The sequence below is a fragment of the Amia ocellicauda genome, chromosome 1, assembly GCF_036373705.1.
Source record: "Amia ocellicauda isolate fAmiCal2 chromosome 1, fAmiCal2.hap1, whole genome shotgun sequence".
Lineage (NCBI taxonomy): Eukaryota > Metazoa > Chordata > Actinopteri > Amiiformes > Amiidae > Amia > Amia ocellicauda.
The window spans coordinates 14,117,121-14,138,989 of NC_089850.1; the positions used below are offsets into that span (position 1 = coordinate 14,117,121).

General features: G+C 39.1%; 2 protein-coding genes across 2 annotated transcripts in view; one reads left to right on the forward strand and one right to left on the reverse strand.

The window, feature by feature from the left end:
• Positions 1–10,463, reverse strand: part of rngtt (RNA guanylyltransferase and 5'-phosphatase) — a 112,518-nt gene extending 102,055 nt beyond the window's left edge. The window contains exons 1-6 of the mRNA XM_066688615.1: positions 10,033–10,463; positions 8,798–8,907; positions 8,419–8,522; positions 7,326–7,414; positions 4,058–4,133; positions 180–429 (exon numbers count right to left, since the gene is read on the reverse strand). Coding sequence (XP_066544712.1) covers positions 180–429; positions 4,058–4,133; positions 7,326–7,414; positions 8,419–8,522; positions 8,798–8,907; positions 10,033–10,096 — 693 coding nt within the window. The 5' untranslated portion in view covers positions 10,097–10,463. The remainder of the gene's footprint in view (positions 1–179; positions 430–4,057; positions 4,134–7,325; positions 7,415–8,418; positions 8,523–8,797; positions 8,908–10,032) is intronic.
• A 3,981-nt stretch (positions 10,464–14,444) lies between these two features.
• On the forward strand, positions 14,445–18,293 carry pnrc1 (proline-rich nuclear receptor coactivator 1). The gene is made up of 2 exons (XM_066688694.1): positions 14,445–15,522; positions 16,668–18,293. The coding sequence occupies exons 1-2, from the start codon at positions 15,127–15,129 to the stop codon at positions 17,136–17,138; spliced, it is 867 nt and encodes a 288-aa protein (XP_066544791.1). The 5' UTR covers positions 14,445–15,126; the 3' UTR covers positions 17,139–18,293.
• The last annotated feature ends 3,576 nt before the right edge of the window (positions 18,294–21,869 follow it).

Sequence of the window (21,869 nt, forward strand, 5' to 3'; positions counted from 1 at the left end):
GAACTAGTGAGCTAAACCAGCATGAATTGTGATTTTATTTAACCCCTAGTAACACTGCAAACTAAGTAAAACTAAAACAAAACATTTTTCACAGGACAGTAACACTGCAGATAATATTGACCACAAAAATGAAGTAACATGACTGTCACTGCTCACAACCACCAACACATCCGGCTCACCAGTTTTAGCCGTTCCTTTTTCTTTTTGCCCGGCAATGACCCCGAGGAGCTGGGCCCGGAATCTTGACCAATGATATTTCCTTCATCGTCCTGGTCGTCCTCCTCGTCCTCGAAGCACCAGTCTGGGAGGGTGGGAGCGGGCGGTGCGTCTTCAGCATCGCCATACCGGCAGAACAGCTCCTTGAGGTAATCAGCTTTGTAAATGCCTGGAGGTCTCGCCTGAGCAAAAGCAGCCACGGCCGCCTCGATGCTGTGAGGAGCGGGCAGGGGTGGAGAGACAAGATAGCAGAAATTAGTTCAGCCCAATCTTTCCACATGTGTGCCTGGGAAATGTGCGTTTAATGGAGGGGGAGGGGGGTGAAGAGAACTTTTTTATTTTTTTACTTTTTCTCTTTTATTTCCTTGATCAAAGATATTCCACAGTTGGTATTTTTTTCTCTTCCAATTAGAAGAGCTGTGCATTTAAGTGCTTTCAGACATGCTTTTCAGAAGGGTCAGCGCTTGGGGAATAATTTGCTATTCTGACAGACTCACTGTTTGGTGTTATTTCCACCAAACTAAACAAGTTTGTCAGCTGGCTGCACGTTCAAAAGGCACACATATCAACGAACACACCTGAAGTATGCCCAGATCGGATATTCACAGCACTGAAGTATTTTCGAATGGAAAATATAGGCCTACTGTATGCTTTGAAAATTTCCCAGCACTTTCACAACCAAAGAAGCAAAGTGGTATTACTTATTTACTGCTGAGCAACAAACTCCAGTGGTCTCCATCCCAATCCACACGTACCGCATGGCCTGTGGCAAGTTTTCACAGCTGCCCAACGCAACTGCAATTCCAATGACCTTTTCAAGACGCGATCTGCAGATTCTCCTCTGCTTAAAATGCATTAGCCGGCATCACAAGCTCCCCCCGGAACTGCTAAAATATTTATAAGTCGCTCAGCTGGGAAGAGTTCACACTTGCCTGTTCAACAAGACTTTAACAAAAGCTGACATTATTAACACTGACAGCTTCCTTTCCATGACATCACTGCACAACACCAGAAAAACAACAAATTGGACGCTTCTCTGCTTCCACGGCGACGTGTGGCCACAAACGCTGTATGCTCTGGCCTCAGATCAGAAAACCATTCAGGTTATCTTCCCCACACGACTAAATATTAAACATTTCAGAAAGGGCACATTACAGTCAGAAGAGCAAGGGAACATGGATCATCTTCACGAATTCACTCAAATCAAGAACGAAGTACATCTCCCTTGCACAAAATATGGTTGATATGGATGACAGAGCACAGTACAGGAATCTCTGCTAATCCTCGACTGTCTCTCTCAGCTTGAGGAGCTGCATGAAGTCTGTGGGAGACATCGCATAGTAAACACTGCAATGAAGAAACCATTTAAATAAAGCACTGCCAAAGTTAACACCCATTTTTCTGAACTATGAAAATTAAACAAAAACAACTAGGGAAGTGTTGAATAAAGCATTCAGAGTAAAGATAAATTTAAGTAAATTACCACCAGCACCGCCACAGGCGCTTTTGGAGCAGTTTTGTTATTCAAATGTAAATATCTCTACATACGTGAAATTCTCACAAATGTCCATCCTTACGTGTTACTAAATATTTGAATTAAATACCTATATGGTGTTTCAGCTTTAAACTCATCAAAATTAATAAGTTAATACTTTCTTCTTAAACCAACAGAACTGCCATTTATACGGTAGGCTACTGAATATAATATAGCCGACAATCTGGGCTTTATAATGAAATTGGTCATTGTGAAAGAATTATAATCATGTTGGGTGCGGAAACATGTGACGTTCTGTACATCATACACTACAGTTCAAAAGTTTGGGGTCACTTAGAAATGTCCTTGTTTTCGAAGGAAAAGCACATTTTTTGTCCATTAAAATAACATCAAATTGATCAGAAATACAGTGCAGACATTGTTAATGTTGTAGCTGGAAACGGCTGATTTGTAATGGAATATCTACACAGGCGTACAGAGGCCCATTATCAGCAACCATCAGTCCTGTGTTCCAATGGCACGTTGTGTTTGCTAATCCAAGTTTATAATTTTAAAAGGCTAATTGATTATTAGAAAACCCTTTTGCAATTATGTTAGCACAGCTGAAAACTGTTGGGCTGATTAAAGAAGCAATAAAGCTGGCCTTCTTTAGACTAGTTGAGTATCTAGAGCATCAGCAACTGTAGGTTCGATTACAAGCTCAAAATGGCCAGAAACAAATAACTTTCTTCTGAAACTCAGTCTATTCTTGTTCTGAGAAATGAAGGCTATTGCTTGCAAGAAACTGCCAAGAAACTGAACTGACTAAACTGACTAATCTAAGTTTGAGGTGTTCGGATCACAAAGAAGAACATTCGTGAGACGCAGACCAAATGAAAAAATGCTGGAGGAGTGCTTGATGCCATCTGTCAAGCATGGTGGAGGCAATGTGATGGTCTGGGGGTGCTTTAGTGGTGGTAAAGTGGGAGATTTGTACAGGGTAAAAGGGATCTTGAAGAAGGAAGGCTATCACTCCATTTTGCAAAGACATGCCATACCCTGTGGACGGCACTTGAGCTTGGTGCCAATTTCCTCCTACAACAGCACAATGACCCAAAGCACAGCTCCAAACTATGCAAGAACTATTTAGGGAAGAAGCAGTCAGCTGGTATTCTGTCTATAATGGAGTGACCAGCACAGTCACCGCATCTCAACCCTATTGAGCTGTTGTGGGAGCAGCTTGACCGTATTGGAATGTAAGAAGTGCCCATCAAGCCAATCCAACTTGTGGGAGATGCTTCAGGAAGCATGTGGTGAAATCTCTTCAGATCACTTCAACAAATTGACAACTAGAATGCAAAAGGGCTGTAATTGCTGCAAATGGAGGATTCTTTGACTACAGCAAAGTTTGAAAGGGGACAATTATTATTTCAATTAAAAATAATTATTTCTAGCCTTCTCATCACTATTTCCTATTCATTTTGTTATATTTCCTATTCAAACTCATTTCATGTATGTTTTCATGGAAAACAAGGACATTTCTAAGTGACCCCAAACTTTTTAATGGTAGTGTATATTATCACGATTTATTTTATTAGCAGATGCCACAAAATATACACAATTAAAGAATCGGACCTGATATACAGCTCTGGAAAAAACTAAGAGACCACTTAACATTGATTTCTGAACTTGGAGTGGTCTCTTAATTTTTTTCAGAGCTGTAGATATCATCTGCCTGTCCTCTGATCTGCTCAGCAAGTTTCTACCTTTCCTTTGGAATTCAATATTGATCACGTTACAAACCCAGGTCTCTGGATCAATACCTTGATCATGTATGCTGATTATTTTGTATTAGGTGAAGAGCTGGAAACAGTCTGGCTGGTGTTAGTATTTATTAGACTGCTGTTGGCACAACAATTCAGCATGTATACAGGACTGAGAAGATGCCCCTCATCCAGCGCTGCCCACAGGCACACGGAATAAAGACACTGCCAGGTTACTAAATGCCATATTTTATTAGTTTTTCATTTTTTTGTGCGCTTATTGAAAAAAATAAGTAAAATACATTTTCAATGTAACTGCAGTGTTTCTGCCATGAAAATGTTATGTGTGATGTTCATAAGTAAAAATATAAATTATTATCCAATTTCATTTTCGTCTCACTTCTGTTTTATAAACGCGCCACACATTTTGTGGGAGAGGCAGTTGTATGTACTACGAAATCTCAGCGGTTCTACTGTTAAACCCTTAATTTCTTTATTTTTTTGGCCATCAAGCGTTTCATTTTTTCTTCAGCTTTTGAAAAAGGATGGAGATAAATTCAAAGGCCTATGAACATTTTGTACTTCTGCTCTCTCCTGGCCTTACCTCCAGTCCATCTTCTCTATCAGGTAGGCACAGATAAGAAATCCCGTCCGATTGAAGCCGTGTGTGCAGTGGACACCTAGTGAAGAAATTAAATCAGATAAATGCATTGTAGGGTCCCAGCATTTGCTCAGCACAGCAAAACTCCCAATAAAGTGCAGTCAGTCAGGGCATGGCATTATACAGGATGAAGGGCACACTCAGCTAGCCATGCTATTTTCCTGGATCTTGTGAAATGCAAGCTCACACCGAATTAAAATCAAATCACACTGATGATGGACGGCCACACTGCCCTGTCTGATGGGGCACAAGAAAATTCTAAAGCTACCATATAATACATATCAGTGTGGCAAACATAGCATGACATCCACCCCAGGAAGAGTGTCTCACATTATAACTAAAGTAAATCCAAATTGTTGGCGTTTGAAATCTTGGGTTACAAGAGGCATGATAGTTAGGTAGGGGACCTGGAAGTGTCTGAGCTTCCCTGCAGCTCCTTTGTGCTGCGGTCTAGTCAGCAGCAGCAAGACTTGAAAATGACTCCCTTCACCTTATATTTCATTAACCCTGGCTGCAATGTCAGATCGGAGAAATTCAGATTTGAAGTTCAAAGCCAGCAGGGAGAGGACCGAGGCCGTATTTTTTATTTAACCAGGAAAAGACCACGAGACTATCATGTCTCATTTACACTGTTAGCCCATTTGAGACTCAAGCTGTCTTGTGTGTTTATATATATTTTTTTTAAAGGTATTCTCCCCAATGCAGAGTAATACTGCAATTCACAATACAGGCAGTAAGTCTCAGCTATAAGAGGAACTCTCTAGGGATACAAGTGATGTCTGTTGAGTGTTGACAGAGAATCCCAGGGCAGCTCTAGGGGGGGGGTGTTCTTTTGCATGAGCTTTTAGCAGACTCTGCCAATACACAAATATAAACACTGTAAATGCATCAACAAGACTGTCCCTCTGCATTATGTTAAATGCATAAAGACCCAGAAAGCCTGTTTGAAAGGATGCGATCAGACAACAGTAATAAGCCAAATTGAACAAGTAAAGTGGTGCCCAAGCACATTTACAGCAGTGATTCATTGCCCCTTTCAGAGAGGTGAGAGAGGCGCACGGAATAAGCCGCACAAACACAGGGCTTATATGGTTATTTTGGGGAGTGAGGATTAATGGTGCTGTTCTTCCTGGGTTGGTTTAATTTATTATTGGTTTGTAAGTTTCAAGGATACCAAGCAATTCGTTGAATTCCTCCAAACAAGCTGCCCAGTGCAGTAACAATGTATTGAGCAGGAATAGTCCTCATATTGACAGTAACTCTAGTGGTGCTCAGACTGAGAACACTGCAGACGTGACACATTCGGCAGGAAGCCAAATCAGTAATGTAAGGCTAAAATTAAAGCAAATAATCAGCTCCCATCCTACAATGTATTTTATCACTTTGATGTATTAGTTAGTGTTGTTATGATGAGTAACAGTGTGTAGGTGTAAGGAACTGTATTAACACAAGGATTTCCTTGTTCAGGTAAGATATAGAATCAGATATTTTATCCTCTACTGAAAAACATGGTTTTATGTTACTATGAATACTTACTTATTGTAAGACAAGGGTTTCCCAGGTTTTGATTATGTAACTCAAGTTTGGGCTTCCAAGATGCTTAAAGATAGATCTACAGACTAAAACGTTACTTCAAAATACTGTAATATTGAATTTAAATTAAATAAAAATATAATCCCCAGGGAAAGAAATGATTTTCACTGGCCCACTTAAACTTTGCCAGTCGATCTCTCCTCATTGGTTAACTCAGTAAGCGGGACTTGAGAAGCGAATTAATCATCCAATGAGAAACCACCAATTTATGAGGGCCCGCCTCTCATGAACTCAGCAGCTGTGAGACACTAATTAACCAGACATCACACGTCCTGCTCCACACTGTCACAACCCGACACATCAATCAGACGGTAGTAACAGCTGCATGCTCTTCCTGCATTATGAATTCAGTATTAATTGAGCAAGTCCCATTGGGCCATTATTTAAAATCTAGGGAGACAGCATATCCCCAGAGACATCATTGTTGACAGCGCCTTTAGTTCACTCAACTAGTAAACATGAAGTTATAAATGTAAAAGACACATTGAATCAATGTAATCTATGAATGGAATTAAAATTATCATTGTTTTATAATAGATTTTTCATTTGTTCAGTTCATTTTGATAGAACTACCTGGACACAGATAGACACCCTCCTATATCCATAAATTTTCCATTTCACCAGTAGTAGTAATACAGATATAACAGAATGAAGTTCACTGGCTCCCCCAAGTGTCCGTCCCATTTACAAAGTCAGATATTCCTTTACAACAATGGATGTTTTTCCCGGCCCACTTCAAAATAATCCATGAAAGAAAAATAAGAAGAAAGAATAAAATGCATATAAAATAAAGTAAATAAAATCAACCTGAAAAAGCACAGAACTCAAAGAACTAACTAATATTAAGAAAATATATTATGCCTTTAATGTTTGATACTTATGTTATTATTTGCCTTATATTCCCTGCAGGTTTTTGATTATGTTAATATAAAATGAACCACCTCTCATTGCCCATTAATGCTTCTGACCTTCGAAACAGATGTTAAGAGATACAAAGGCCAAATAATTTTAATTCCAAGCTGTTTTTGCCCTCAGAACAAAATTTAATGAAGTCAGTAATAGACTCCTGTCATGTCACAGGACCTCAAAGCTATTAACTCTCCCCTATCTTAATGGTTTTAATCGGCCCAGGCAATGATCCTTAATGAGGCAGAGTAGACTAACACCTATATAGCATCTCAATATTACATGGGGAATTGTTTTTGAGACACATGATTAAAGTTCAAGGACAAGAGTTAAATCTATCAGTCATTACCAAAACCTCAATTAACACAGACGATGAATGAGGTTTGGCAGCAATTTGACAGCAAAATAATTTAGGCTGATATCTAATCATTTAGACTATATCAAGGGACTACTCTAGAGGTTTGGTTTCATATCATTCCATATATCTCCTATAGTTTGAGATCTATTTGATCCAAACTAAATTTCTTATAAAACAAAACAAAACTACACAAGAAAACAGGTTGTCTAATACATTTACACACTACTGAGAATAAGGTCTGAAAAATATCATGTTTTTGGGGAGTAGTGCTTCTTAAGCAATTGATGAGGAACTGGCATCTCGTTACATTTCTCATACAAGCAATACGACGACCAATCAAACACTCTCTCCTACCTATGAGTTCAGTAGGGGTCTTCTCCATGAAGTGTTCACAGAACCTGATAAACGTTTCTGTGTGCTCCTTTGTCGGACACTCTCCATGCCTACAGGAGTGGAAAAGGCAGGAAGAATCGTTTTAAAAATGACTATTGAGAAAACAATACTACTTTCTTTGGGTGTACATCTGGTATAATATGAGCTGACATCGCTTTTAAACAGTGCACTAGTTAGAAAATTAAAAAAGCCACATGAAACGATTACAGTGTGTCTTCAGATCTTCAAGGTAGAAGACAAATAGTGTGAAAAGCCTGGCTTACGTGATTATCTGGTTTACAATCTGGAAAATGAACCAATCAAGCAGAAACTCAAAATGTTCAGACCGAAAACGAATCGTAAGATTTCATTTGCAGAATGCTGCAATGTTGTGAACCATGGCAGATTTATTAACACAGTTATGGGTACATTTAAAAAAGTATTCCTGTGAACATCTGAGCTTGATTTTCAAGTTACTATTAGCATGCCCCATTTATGCTACATTGCAAAAAACAATTAAAAAAAAAACAGATTAAACATTATGCAAATAATATGGTTTCCCTGATGCCAGAGTAGGTAACAATGCAATACATTAATGATAGGATAATAATGCCTGTTAATGGCTAAATATAACGGTTTTCGTGAAATAAGCAGTCACCCTTTTAAAGTGATTAGACAGTTATAGGCCTACATTATAAACATTATAAAAGGAGGTAAAATCCATCTCTCGGGGTCAGTAGTTTCGAGGGTTTGGGTGCACACAAGCTAAAGCAGTCTCATTTTTTCCCAGCCCAGTTTGTTGCTGTCCTACTCTGTGTCAAGTGGAACTCTGTACATCAGACATATCATGACTGGGAATCACAACTCAATAAGGGAATCAAACTACTATGATATACAGACCACCACTTAATAGAACGGTATATCTAGGGGGAAAACATTCACACAATTAGTCTAAATATATTTAATTATCTGCTTTCCAAGACAACATTAAAACAACAAGTCTTATACAGCAGTACCAGGCTGTGCTGCAGGATAGTTTTGCAATGCAGATCTGTAAGACCCACAGGAGACTTACCCTTTACACGGCAGCTTCACGTATTTAATGCCTTCTTTCTCGATCTCATTGCGGTCATAAAAGCGTGATGTGTTTGTTAAATCAATGAGCAATCCCATTTTGACCTGCAAAGACAAGACAGTGTGCCCATCACCTTAGACTTGAAATGAACTGAATTTGTGTCAGGATTTGTGTTAGGGAAAAGGTAAGTAAGGTTAAAATTTGAGGTTTAAGTTAGGGTTAGGGTCAGATTAAGGGTATATGTTAATTCTAGGGTTGAGGTTTGGAAATTAGAGTAAATAGGCTATGGAAAGATAAATGTTTACAGCATATAAGGCTAAACACATTCTTCACCATATAGTAGCATTTGCTTTCCATTGAACTTCCTGGAAGGACTTACCTTAAGACTCTTTAAATAGTTAGACAGCATGCTGGGGTGGAATCTGTTCTCCTCAGGGACCAGTTCATCATATTTGGGCCCAAGCATCGTCTTCATAGGCAGAAATTTAGCTGGTGGAAGAATGAAAACAAACACATCAACAAACAAAAGGTTAAATACAGAACAGAATTTGAAAAAAGGCTTTTTTTATGCATGACAACAGGCAGACAAGTATATCAGACTTAACCAAACTGCACAAGTTTCTAACATGTGGCATGTGCTCTGTAACACCTCACAGGTTGTCTGGAGCTCCTGGCTGAGGTCAAGCTGTTGGCTGGTCGAGCCACAAGCCCTGCTGCAGTCAGGCATTATAGAAGGATCGACTACAGACGTGTCTGATGTGACTCTAGATCCAGTGAGGTTCTTGACACCTTACATTAGTCCGGTATAGTAAAACTAGCCTACATCTTCAAGGTACAGTGCAACTTTACAAAACAAAAATGCAGCTACTGTATTATCCAAACTTAATTGGCTACATATGAGCATCACAAAATACTAGAAAGTTTAGATAGGAACTTCTCAGATTGTAAAAAGTGTAGTATAGTATAAAGAGAGTTCATTGGTTGTAGGCAATCGTTTGAAATGGTACTTTTTTCCGTATTTCATAAGTGGAAATGTGGAAATAAATGTATATTGACATTAGTTCTTAAGTTAGTAAGTGAGTTATGCCATTAATTAATGCCGTGTGTGGCTGCACGTCGTGTGCAAGTCACTGACACATACAAAGTGCCGTTCGCAGCACTGGGACTAGTTCAGCGCATCACGTACAGAGCGTCCCACCTTCTCACGGATGAGCACGTAATGCCATTGACGACAACCGGTTTGCTTTCAATGGTATAAAACGCATTGCCATGTCTTGCACAGTAAAGGCGCACTATGGAGATGCTGATGGTGGTGGTGATGGTGATGGTGATGATGATGATGATGATGATGATGATGATGACGACGGCGCAGGTCGGAGTTGTTTTGACACGTGACGGAGCCCCAGCGCTGGCGCCGCGCGCTTCAGCACAGCCGCAATGAGCGCAACACGCGCCCCGGTGTACATTAATGTTATATTAATATTATATTCATGTTATATTAATGTTATATTCATGTGCGCAACCGATTCCCAATCTAACCGGCAGGTTTCTGACCACTATAGTGAGAGACACAACCAGGGTGCACGGCTTTCAGAAGATGCGTAAGCTACCCACCTGCCACAGGTTGCCCTCTCCTCGGACAGTTTCGCCATCGAGGCGGGATCCCACAGTGTGCCATCGTCCCGGCGCTGCAGCACACCGGCTCGTCAGGAGCAGACTTCCACAGACCTCACGGGAAGGACAGTCCGATCAGCCCCGCATCGGCGACAGCTTCCCCGGCGGATCGGCGCCCAACAGTGGACTGCTACACTGCTGTGATCCGCGGATCTGGGGCCTGTAAGACGATGCAAAATGGTTTAAAGAAATCCGAGATGCTCCCAGCCTGTTCAAACAAGCGGGCGTGAGCAGGAGGTCCTGCCGTGCCGGCGACTCGGCTCCGACCAGCGTCGTCTCCAAATGTCCGCAAAATATCGCTCGTTTTGCGAATAAACAACTGCAGTGTCCATGAATGAACTACAATCAAATCCTCCACATTTCCCCCAGAGTGCACTGCGCTGCTATTGTAATACCTGCAGTACCCGAAAAGTGACGCTAGATGGTGCCTTTAGCTTGAAAGTGGGTTTAATTGCTGAATTAACTTGTTGGCTTTGAATTTTAAGTAGTTTTTTTTCCTAATTTGGCAGATATTTGCGTATTATGAAGGGGTTATAACGTAAAAATAGCTTGATTACTCCTGGGGGCTATTTCCATTGTACCATCAGTATATACTAATACTAATAAAATTGTATTTAAATAATAATAATACTTACATATACTAACTTACATAATATCATGAAAATGAACTTACCTGCTACTATACTATAGTTGCTAACCTGCTTCATTTTACAAACTATTTCTGATGCATACGACTTCTAACTTACATTATACTACTACTATGATAGCAAACTATCACTGATATTAACCTGCATACTACCAAAAGCACAGAAAACATAAAACAAAAACATATCATATAATATATCCTGCCAAACATGTCACATGTAGACAAAGTATCCCCTGATATTTATATTCTAGTTTTATTAACCCCTAATGGAGTTTTGAACACTCAATCTGGATCCAGTAACAAAGTAAGGAAACCAATACCAATAATACATTTGAAGATCTAGATTATAGAAAACAGGAACTTAATGTTTCTGACATGGCACTCCTGCACGTTTTGCAACAAAATGATTCTAGACAGCTACAGTTTTATTTTGTTTTGTCCTATTTTCAGAAGCACTGCTGTTTGTTAACAGAGAGTTGGGGGATCACTCCAATTACCAATGACTTTCTTCTAAATGTGAGTTAAACATTAACACATTAAAGTGCAAAATACAGCAATATAACAAAGAATGTGCAGCACCTGCAACTACAGTACTTTGGAAAAGTTAACATATAAAACATATGACACAGGCCTGTCTGATAGTTCATGGAAAAAAAATAGACTTCATTATTTATTTTTAAAGGGAATAGGATTAATATTATTATTAAGTCAGGATGACTGGAAGCCTATTGTTATATAAGTTTTACTATTATTCCTTCCTTCTTCCTTCCCTATTTTAGGTAGGCGTGTACTACAGTTAAGGGTTTAGAATTCCATTAGAGTTGCATTAGGTTAGACTTGGATTTCCACTGGACTTAATATAATGGATTGAGTTACATATTTAGCTAATGGTCATTTTAAAGATCTTGGTTAATTCTTGTAAAGTGAATGCTGTTTCACCAAACAATATAGAACATTAGTAAACGTACGAAAGAAAAGTAAAACAAAAGCTAGTGAACCACCACCAATAGGCCCTTATCCAATGTTTTATTGTGCATTATATATTTGAGAATTGCTTAATGAAAATAGTTTGATTTAGACCTAGATATTTTCCAGACTGTAGACTGTATAGAGTACAATCAGTATGCCTGAATTAAGGAGGTTGCCACAAATACCAATTGAAAAGTGACCCCAGGAGTGGTCTCTGGTGTTTTCTCTGTGGTTCAGAAAAATCCCCTCAGAACCATTTAAGTCTAGTATACACATGAACAATTATTCACATTAATTGAATTTCTAATGCAAATTCAGTAAAACATAAAAATCTGGCGAGAGCATTAACCGTTTACCTCAAGTATTATTTCAGATCAGTTCTCTTGCAGTGTATCTTTGGTTGTGCTAGATAATTTGATTATGCAGTGCACAAGTGCAATGAAATCAGACTCCCACACTTGAATTCCTTATGTCTGTAGCCTGAAGTATGCAGACACTAAGTAAATGAATTAAACTGACCTTCAAGTACTGAATGTTCTTCTCAAGAAATACAAACTTTGAGAGGAAAACAAATATGTGAACAAAGTTAACCATGTGTTAATATTTGTCTTTTGACTCCTCTGGAACTGAATGATCAACCCAGTAAGCATAGCCATTGCCTGAAAGACTCCCCACTGACTTCTACCAATGTCCAAATAGCTGACTATGTCCCCCCCTTTCCGAATTGTGGATTTCCTTTTCATGGCATGGCTGTCTACACATAGAGACTTGTACTGACCTATTCCTGTTCTCACGTGTTCATGTCACTGTTTGTATATTTCTATACAGGATTCTATTTACAAGTTTTATACATGTTTTGTAGTTACTGCTAACTACACAAATTCAACAACACATTCAACAGGGTTTAGAAATCTTGTTTTCCAAGAAAATTCTTTAAATTTAAAATACATACAAAAAATAAATAAGTAAATATTAGAAATACACTTTTAAAACAGAACTGATAATCAGGTTTAGCAAGACAATAATACAGGATCAGATTAAATAATGCTTTAAAACATCAACCACTGGTGATATATTCTCTTAGCAAATTAAACCTGTAGTGGCTTGAGATTTTAAACATTTTAAGGACCTTCTATGCATTTCTTGTGTGTGTTTCACTATGTATCTTTCAAATACAAATATTATATCTATGACTTATTTGGCCTTTTTTCCATCCTTCAGAAGTCAGTTTCACACACAGTGCAGATCAGGTGACTAACAGAAAAGCATAAGCATCTCTATTTTCCTTAGCGATTAAAAAAATAATAACAACACATCTTTGGAAAAGAAACCAATCACAGCCCATGATGCAAAGTCACATGATGGGACTTTCCCCCAGCAACACAGACGAGCAGCTGTTGCCTAGCAGATTTACAGAGCGAACCAAGCGAAGGAAAGCTTGCAAAACAGGTTTACATCCCTGCTGGGAAATGCTGTATGTGCTCTGAATGCAAATGGATTCTTGGGAGGCAGAAGCTGTCATCACTGTCTTGAAAATGACAAGCAAAACAAGTGTGCATATAAAATACACAATATGGAAAAATACTTTAAAGTGTTCATATTTGTTTAATAAAGAATGTAATTAGCAGAGCAACACAAGTAACAATACTTATAAGGCCAGGAATAACAACAAAAATCAAATATGCCACATGTGTACATTAAAAAAAAAAAAAACATGGCCAGAGGCTCTTGCAGTTCCCACTTCAGTTGTAAAGAAAAGGCTGAGGTGTATTCTGAAAAAGGCTTCAATGTTTAAGGTTGGTATTCTGGCTTCATTAATTGAAAATATTACATCTTGTTAGTATTCCGTTGGATAAAATCAAAATTAACATCCTGAAAGCAGCATGCGTTTGTCTTAGAAAATAAAATGTAATTAAGCAATTGCTTAATTAAAGTTTACACTTTGTAAACATCAGTGCATATGAAATTATAAAGCTGTTTATGCTTAATCCCTAATAGATTCATATCCCTTGGTTGTGGACTTTTTATTTATTTATTTATTTATTTAAATGTTTTCCCCCATTGGTGAACAGGATTGCCATTGAAAATTAACCAAAAAATAATATTAACATATCCAATGCTGCAATTGACTACATACATCCGTGTAATTACAATAGAATACAAACGAAACATACTTTGATTTAATTATGTTAGTAGTAAGTTATAAAAACAGATTTTTTAATATTTGTTTTCAAACGACAGACATTCTCACTTGTCTGTTGTTTATTATTTACGGGGGGAAATGATTCGTGTCTTTACTGATGGATAACAGTCTACATTACAAACTAAAAGTTGGATAAATAGAGATTAAAGAGATCATTCCACTAGTTTTCTAGTCACAGTAGATTATATTGAAATATTGACAAAACGGATGTGAGCTAATTCACAGCAATGTTCAACACACTACTGTTGCGTAATTTCTCTGTGAGAGAGAGACTGAGAGTGATTGTGCCACATCCTAAAAGTTCTTATTGTATATTACGTCACAATCGGTTTCGGATCGTAATGTAACACACCCTACAGAGTAACTTCCCCAAATCTACCAATTCAGCAAACTTTACAAACTTCGGAAACTCCGCACTAATAAAACAATAGATTCTTGTTATGCTTTTGGTTTGACGTCACATGGAAAACGGGCGTGTCTAGGGAAAGGCGCCCGGTGATTGGCTGCTCGGTGTATGACGCCGCGGGGCGGTTCTGCTCCTCCTTCAGCCCGTTTGTTGGAGAGAGGGAGCGCTGGGATGAGAAGCGAGCTCCGAGTGGGAAGATCGTGTAATATTTTAAATAGGTAGAAGAAATGAAGTGGGAAACATCAGTTTTTAGTGTAGTCCAAGGGATCATCTAACAACATTGTTAATAAAAAAGCGAGTGTCTATAGGTATAAGTATATATAAGTCAACAACGAATCTTGACAAAAATAGATTCGCTCCATCGTCGTTTTAAATAGTTATTTTTAAACAGCGAAGAAGTTACTCGTGTTTTTTTTCTCCAGAAGATCGGCGTTTTGTTTGAAACTGTTCAGTGCGGTAAAGCTGGGGTCCCGCTGGTTTTCGTCTTGTTTTCCTTTGTGTGGAGTGGTGGGCGTGGCTTCTCTTCTGTTTACAACCAGGAAGTGACTCTTCCTGCGCCGCCATTTTCGTTTACTCTTTCGTGCGCCATCTCAAAAAAGAAAAGGTGGGCTCCTCGGGAAACACTTTCCTGATCTGAGGATAAACAACAGCAGCCTGTTCTTCGGACTTCACTTGTGTGGTTTTAAACGGCGGGAGAGGGAGAGAGACCGCGCAGCTGGGGCAAGGGCGAGTATATGTGGACCACAGCGCCTGACGACCGTGCGAGTGCCAGACTGAAAGTAAAAGGAAAGTTTCGCCTCAAGCCAGCGGATGTATCCTCCGTCGCCCCCGTCTTGCAACTTCCAGATCATGCTGGGGGAGTCGCTCAGCCACCACATCAACATCGAGAACAACAAGCCCTCCAGCGGCCACCATGTCGGGGCTAACCTGAACAAAAGGCAGGCTTTGCTGAAGAAAGGAGGGAGGAGAGTGCGCTCCAGTGCGGTGAGCTTGCAGAGCCGCCTGCACCACCAGCAGCAGCAGCAGCAGCAGCAGGCTCTGCTCCGGAGCAACCCGGCCCGCTGCACGGACATCAACAACAACAGCACCGCGGCGGGGGCCGGCGCGAAGAAAGCCTCCGCTGCCCCGACAGAGCCCGTCTGCGGCCGGGCGCAAGCCACTGCAATAGCACTGCACCATCACCTCAGACAGGGGGCCAGGAAGGAGGTAAGAGCTCCCCGACCTCTGCTTGAGCGTGTCGGAGGCTTTAGCGTCAGGAAATCGTCTGGAAAAGGAACAGGGCGCTTGCGTTGGTACTGAACATAGATCTGCATGTAAAGGACCTGTTTCCCGTGTTGATCTGTTAAAACCAAAGCAGTTGTTTTAAGTCCTTGCGCTTTTTCAAGACCGCTTCAAAACGCGTTGTCTGTGAAGCGCGTCTCGACTGTTTGTTATATTTGACTGATGGTCGTGCGGCAGCGGCCCGGGTCGCGGCGGAGCTCGAGTCTCTGATTGGGTTGCTCCCAAAGCCGGGCACCTCGCAGCTGCGGCGACTCGCCCGGGTGTGCGCGTTAGCCGCTATGGGAAGTTATTTTGTTTCGGGAAGTGCTACATTTGGAAACATCGATGATGGGACGTGGATAGTTTTCCATGTTTTTCCATGCACCGATGTAGGTTGTTGGGATTCAGCGCGCTGGGTGACCGTGTCCCGGGGCAGCTGCGGCCCGCGTTAGTTTGACCTGCCAGTGGACATGACGTCAGCTGCGCCTCCACCAATCAGCGGCGAGGCTTTCCCCGGCAACAGTAATAAGTAATGAGGTGCGGGGCAGTGGGCGGGGCACAGCTGTTGATGGAGTCTGCGCAGTGCCGCTGTTTACACCACAGCAACATTCATGTGCAGCTGCTGCATGTTCCCTACAATCACACCGTTTTCATTATAAAATATCTTTTTTTATTTGTACATAATGCATATCTATTATGAGTTAGAATAGTAACGTAACGTTCCTACTTGAAGATTGAACTGTTAAATAAATAATGCCTTGTTGACAGTCTGTATTTATAAACTTTCCCGATCAAACGTATAAGACCGACTTCTATGTGACAAAAATGTGAATTTATGTTCTGGGTCTCAAATCTTAAACAGCCCTGGGTAACTGTTTAACTTTCAAATTATATTTACATAATGGTAGTTGTAACCTGTTGGAGGCAGAAAAACTGCCACAATGTACTAGCTATACATTAGAAGTGCTGTATGTTATGACTTTTAAAATATTAACATGATTAAGTGGGAGGTTGAAGTTGAAAGTTGAAATAATAATGTTGAATTCTGTTAAGCAACCTAAAAAAACGTTTCCCTTCTCGCTTCCTTCTAGGCACTGAAGTCCAAAACATCTAGAGCTGACAGAGCCCCTTTTCCCTGCAGTCAGTCTGTGCTCAGCCTGAGCAAATGTGACTTTCCAGGCCAGAACCTGAACGCCGTTGGTCAGAAGAACAAGCACAGCTCACCGAGCGAGGCCTCTGCAGCCAAGAGGAATGAGAACACCATCCGGCACAAGTCCCCCCTACTGGAGTTTTACCGCCAGGAAGGCAAAAAGCCTCTGAACTCCACAGATAATTTTAAAATTGTCAAAGTCACTACAGTTGAACCCATTCTTGAAGAAAATCTTAAAGATGGTGAGAAGAACTACGCTGGTCCAAAATTTACTGAGCCTCCTTCGCCCAGCGTCCTGCCCAAGCCCCCGAGCCACTGGGTGGGAGAGAACAGCCCACGACATTCCGACCACAGCCGGGCGCTCATGACCGTCCACCTGAAGTCTCTGCTGAAGGTCCAGGCAATGCCATGAATTCAGATTCAGAAACCTTGAGGAAAATAAATAAATCGTAATTTGGCACTGAAGAGCACTGGAATCAGAAGTTGTTGCAACAGCAGGTCCTGTGTTTTGGACTGTATTGTATTTTACACTTGTGCAGAACAGCGGCCTTGTACAGTTTAGCAGATTTTTAATGAACTTGTGTAAATGTAAATATTGTAAACCATGTAATATTTGTGTATATTTTTCATGTTATTTTAACAAAAGTAAAATATAGTTTTGTTACTGAAACCTAAACGTATTATGCACCGCAAGTTGGTGCACTTTCTAAATTGTTTTATTTTGTCTATGAAAATGGTGTACAAAAATGGGAAGAAAAAAAAAGACTACAATGCCCATTTGGGTACATTTGAAAGTAAGAAACAATTTTGATATTCTTACAAATTTGCACAAGACTGAGAACCTAACAGGTGCAGAGGCAACTAGTCTGTAGCAAAAAAACAAACCAACCAACCTGTGGTTTCTTTAAAAAGAGTCAACTTAAGTGGCTGCTTGTCACTCAATGCACTGCAGAGGAAACAAATTCATGTGGCACAATCTTTGTGAAGCCCAGGAGTGGAAATAAAAATGTGAACATTTAATCCATAATTGTGACCTCACATGAAGACAGCTACCTGCTCGAACTGTTCCTTTACTTGCAATTACCAGCACTGACCTAATGCTAAGAAAAATACATTTCTTTTACCTGCCATTTCCCCCCCCGACACATGGATGTGGAGATCCCAGTAAAATGCAATTGAAGATGCCCAAAGAAGGAAGATGACTGTGATTGTCTTGCTTTATGTAAGGACACATTTGAAAGTTATGAGAAGATAATATGACCCCAAATAGTTAGGCAGCTATTTTGAATTCTTGGATCTCAGAAGACGCACAAATGGAAAATACCATTCAGTACCAAAAATCTTGATAATTTGTTGCAACACCTTTTGTAAACGTCTGTTTCAGCTTCACTAAAAAAAAAAAAAAAAAAAAAAAGCATCACTGCTTATTTCCCCACATAATTACAATAATTGGCTAGAAATAATTATAATTTATATATTATATATATATATATATATATATATATATATATATATATATATATTACAAAAAAAAGTTATAAAATAAAATTTATTTGGCCTCCCCCAATATGGTCTTTTGTATTTTTGTTTGTTTTTGGATCATTACTGTTCTAATTTGTAAATGAAGTAAGGCAAGAGCAAATGTTATATACACGTACACACACACACATCAGCCCATATCAATCCACTGCTGGATGAAAGCCTCCCCAAGATGTTTCTACTTGCTTTGAACTATTGCTTCCCTTTCCCATTTCATGCCTGCAAAGTTTACTATTTCATCCTCCCATCTTTTATGGGTTTGTCTTATAGTTTTTTTTTTTTTTTTTTTTTCATCTCGTGGGAAAAATTCAGTAGCTTCCTTTGTCCACCTTTGGTCTGTTCTTCTTGCAGTGTGTCCGACCCATTCCCATTTTAACATTTTCACACAATGGTGTGACATTTTTGTTCTAGGATCCATTCGTTACCATCTCTATATATCTGCAAATTATTAGTGTATGTAGAGCATTTATTTTTTCGTATATAGAAATACTTCATACAGATAATTATTACATTGTACGGGGATCTTCATTCTATGGATGTGTGGAAGCTGTAGTTGGCCTTTATGAAATGCATCGCTAACCATCCCAATTTAAGAAGTGAAATTGTAAGACTTTTTTTCTTTAAACATTCTTGCACTGGGTAGTTAAGTAGAAGAAGTGGATGGAGTCTGAAAAGCTGAGTATTTGTTTATATAACTTTGGACACTGAAGCCGCTTTATACTTTTTATTAAAATAACTATAAAGAATGTCCATTGTCTTTAACCAGCCTTGCAGGATTCAGCTAAGCTAAGCCCACACAGGCCCAGTGGGGTTCATGTCTCTTAACATCTGGCGATTGAATTAGTCATTTCACTGCACTATTTTTTCGAATAGCATCAAACGAATAGACTCCCCCTTGTGGCAACACCTGTGAATGTTGTGGATTGCCCTAAAAATGCTGACCACTTGTTTTAGGATGGCAGTCATAAGCAACAGAAATCCTGTAGTGCGTCCATTGTTACCTTGTATATAAACAATCATATTTGTTTTTGATGGGGTTCATGAACAAAATAGCACAATATTTCTCAACTTGCTGGGACCAAGAGTACACATTTGAATCTTAATATAAACCTTAAACATTTGCTTTTCATAAAACTAATCTACTTTGCCCACTTCCTATGTGGTTATTCATTAGTGTTATATAATGTATTTTAAGATTCCTAAATTATATCAGGCTTCTCTGAGTTCAGATCACTCCAGTGCTTTCATAAACAGCCTACAACAAATAGTGGTAAACTCTCACTTATGTAAGCAGTAAGTAGTGGATGACAAATCTGTCCCGTTGCCCAGTGTTTTTCCACTCTTGGCTGTTCTCCAAATTAAACTGCCTTCCTGGGATGCATGGCTGAGTCTTACTGTGTTTAACTATGTTGAAAACGAGCCGGGGTCTTTCTCGGAAATGTGTGTACCTACTTTTTAACTGCACACAAAGGTAATGAGGATGAAGTAAAGCTGAAAAACAGTGAACAGGTGGCTATGCACTTAAGCATAAAATCGAGTCCATCTGGTAACATCAGGTCATCTTCTGGATTATTGCAAGTTATTAATTTACTATGTTGTCAATCATTGTTTATGACTGAAGAACTACATTACAACCAACATTTCCAAGAACATTAAGATCAATAAAGTCCAGTCTTTCCATACAATATTTTTTCCTTTCATATTTTGTGAGACAGCCTCCCAGTGCTCCCTGTTTTGTTTCTTCTGATAAGGTGCAGAAAAACAGTCGCTTTCCATTTTTCTGAGACGCTAGACGGACAAAATATGATTTACTGCATTGCATAAACGCTTTGAGCTTTTTCCAGCAGGTTAATGTTTGGATGCTGGCATGTCAGTAATTAAGAAAAAATACAGAACTATGCAATGTTTTGTAGAGAAATGTTCAATCATCTTTTCGTTAGTAAGTTACATTTTAAAATAATCACAGATCAACGTAACTTTACCTAACATTTATTATTTCTAGGATACAGATATTTTGACCATGCAAATTACTCCAGCCACCAGTAAAGCCACAAACAACCACTTCTATTGTTGTAACAAATAGCCCCAGACCAAAGAGGTTTATAGCCAATCTCCTATTTCTGCTAGTACCTGAACATTCCCAGGTTTTAACTTATTTTCATACACCTCTTTATATGATATTATACCTTAAATATGTGTAGAAAACTAAATTTTCCTCAAAGTTTTTATTTTTTACTTTTTTAACAGGGATCACAGCAACCATCCTGAGATTTAGAAAAAAAACACAGCTCTGACATAAGAATGCAAATATTTGAACTTTACATTTAATGGACCATAAAGCAAGTTAAAAAGATCATAAAGTTAATCTTGAGTGTGTCATACATATGAAACACTGACAATCTGAAACATTCAACGGGATTGTATTTCTTTGGCAGATTCTGCTGACAGTGATGTTGCATAAGAACATTGTATTGACATTATGTGATGATTTTATTTTAGACTGAGCTCAAAGTGTTACTCAACCCTTGGACTTTTCTACACTTCATAAGCAGTGAACCGCTTGCTTAAAAAACACGCACCACTACTATTGAGAGTTAGGAAAAGGTTGACAGATTTCCATCTGAGATCACAGGGCTATTTTGTGTCTCACACATCTGGATTTAATTTTAAGTCTACAGGGCATTTGGTGGTTTAGGGACATCTAATCATGCTATTCATTTAATTCGATCATCTCTATGAACACATTAAGTGGTTTAAATTGGCATTGTCAAAACTAATGTTGTCTCAAACAAATAGCTGCATATTCAATTTTCTGCTAATAACACAATGTATGTTTTTTTGATTTATGTATTCAATTATGTATTTATTATTAATTATTAATTAATTCATTTGTGTTAACATTTATTTATTTATTTATTATTTTCTCTCTGTATTTATTTTTAATTTTGGCATGGATTATCCTCCATAAAAATGGGCCATGTTGTGGACAAATCTGAGGTTATAACCCATATTAACCCCACAACTAAGACTATGTAAGTAATGTTCACAGATTAATGTTTCCCACTATTACTTTCCTAATTCGTTTTTTCAGGTTCCTGTGCTGACTTGAAGAGTCTGCTGTGTTAGTCTAGGACATGTCTGCCTTTCAGTTTACAGTATGTCTTGGCAGTAATATTTCTTCATGTGTTTGGCATCTGACATACAATCCCAGTGCAATAGCAGAAGGGGGTGAATTTGAACTGAGCCTGCTAATTACTACATACTGCCAAATGAAACCATTATTGTTCCCCAGGAAAGAGTCTATTAATAGTCTGTCCAAGCATGCAAACATTGCAAAACCACCATAACAAATATTTACCACTGTTGTTTATGTACCCCAGTTTACTAAAGAGCAATGTTCTACATACAGATAACTTAAGTACACATAGGTGCTATGTATGTATGACTCCTTAATCTTCCTCTCTCTTCCCACAGTCAAATGGAAATGCAGGTAACGAATACTTTCTTTATATGAGAAGCCATGGCCTCCAAATGCCTGCGAATACGTGCCACTGTCATACTCCTATTCTGCTCTGTAGAGACAGATGCCACTAGGGCCATTGCT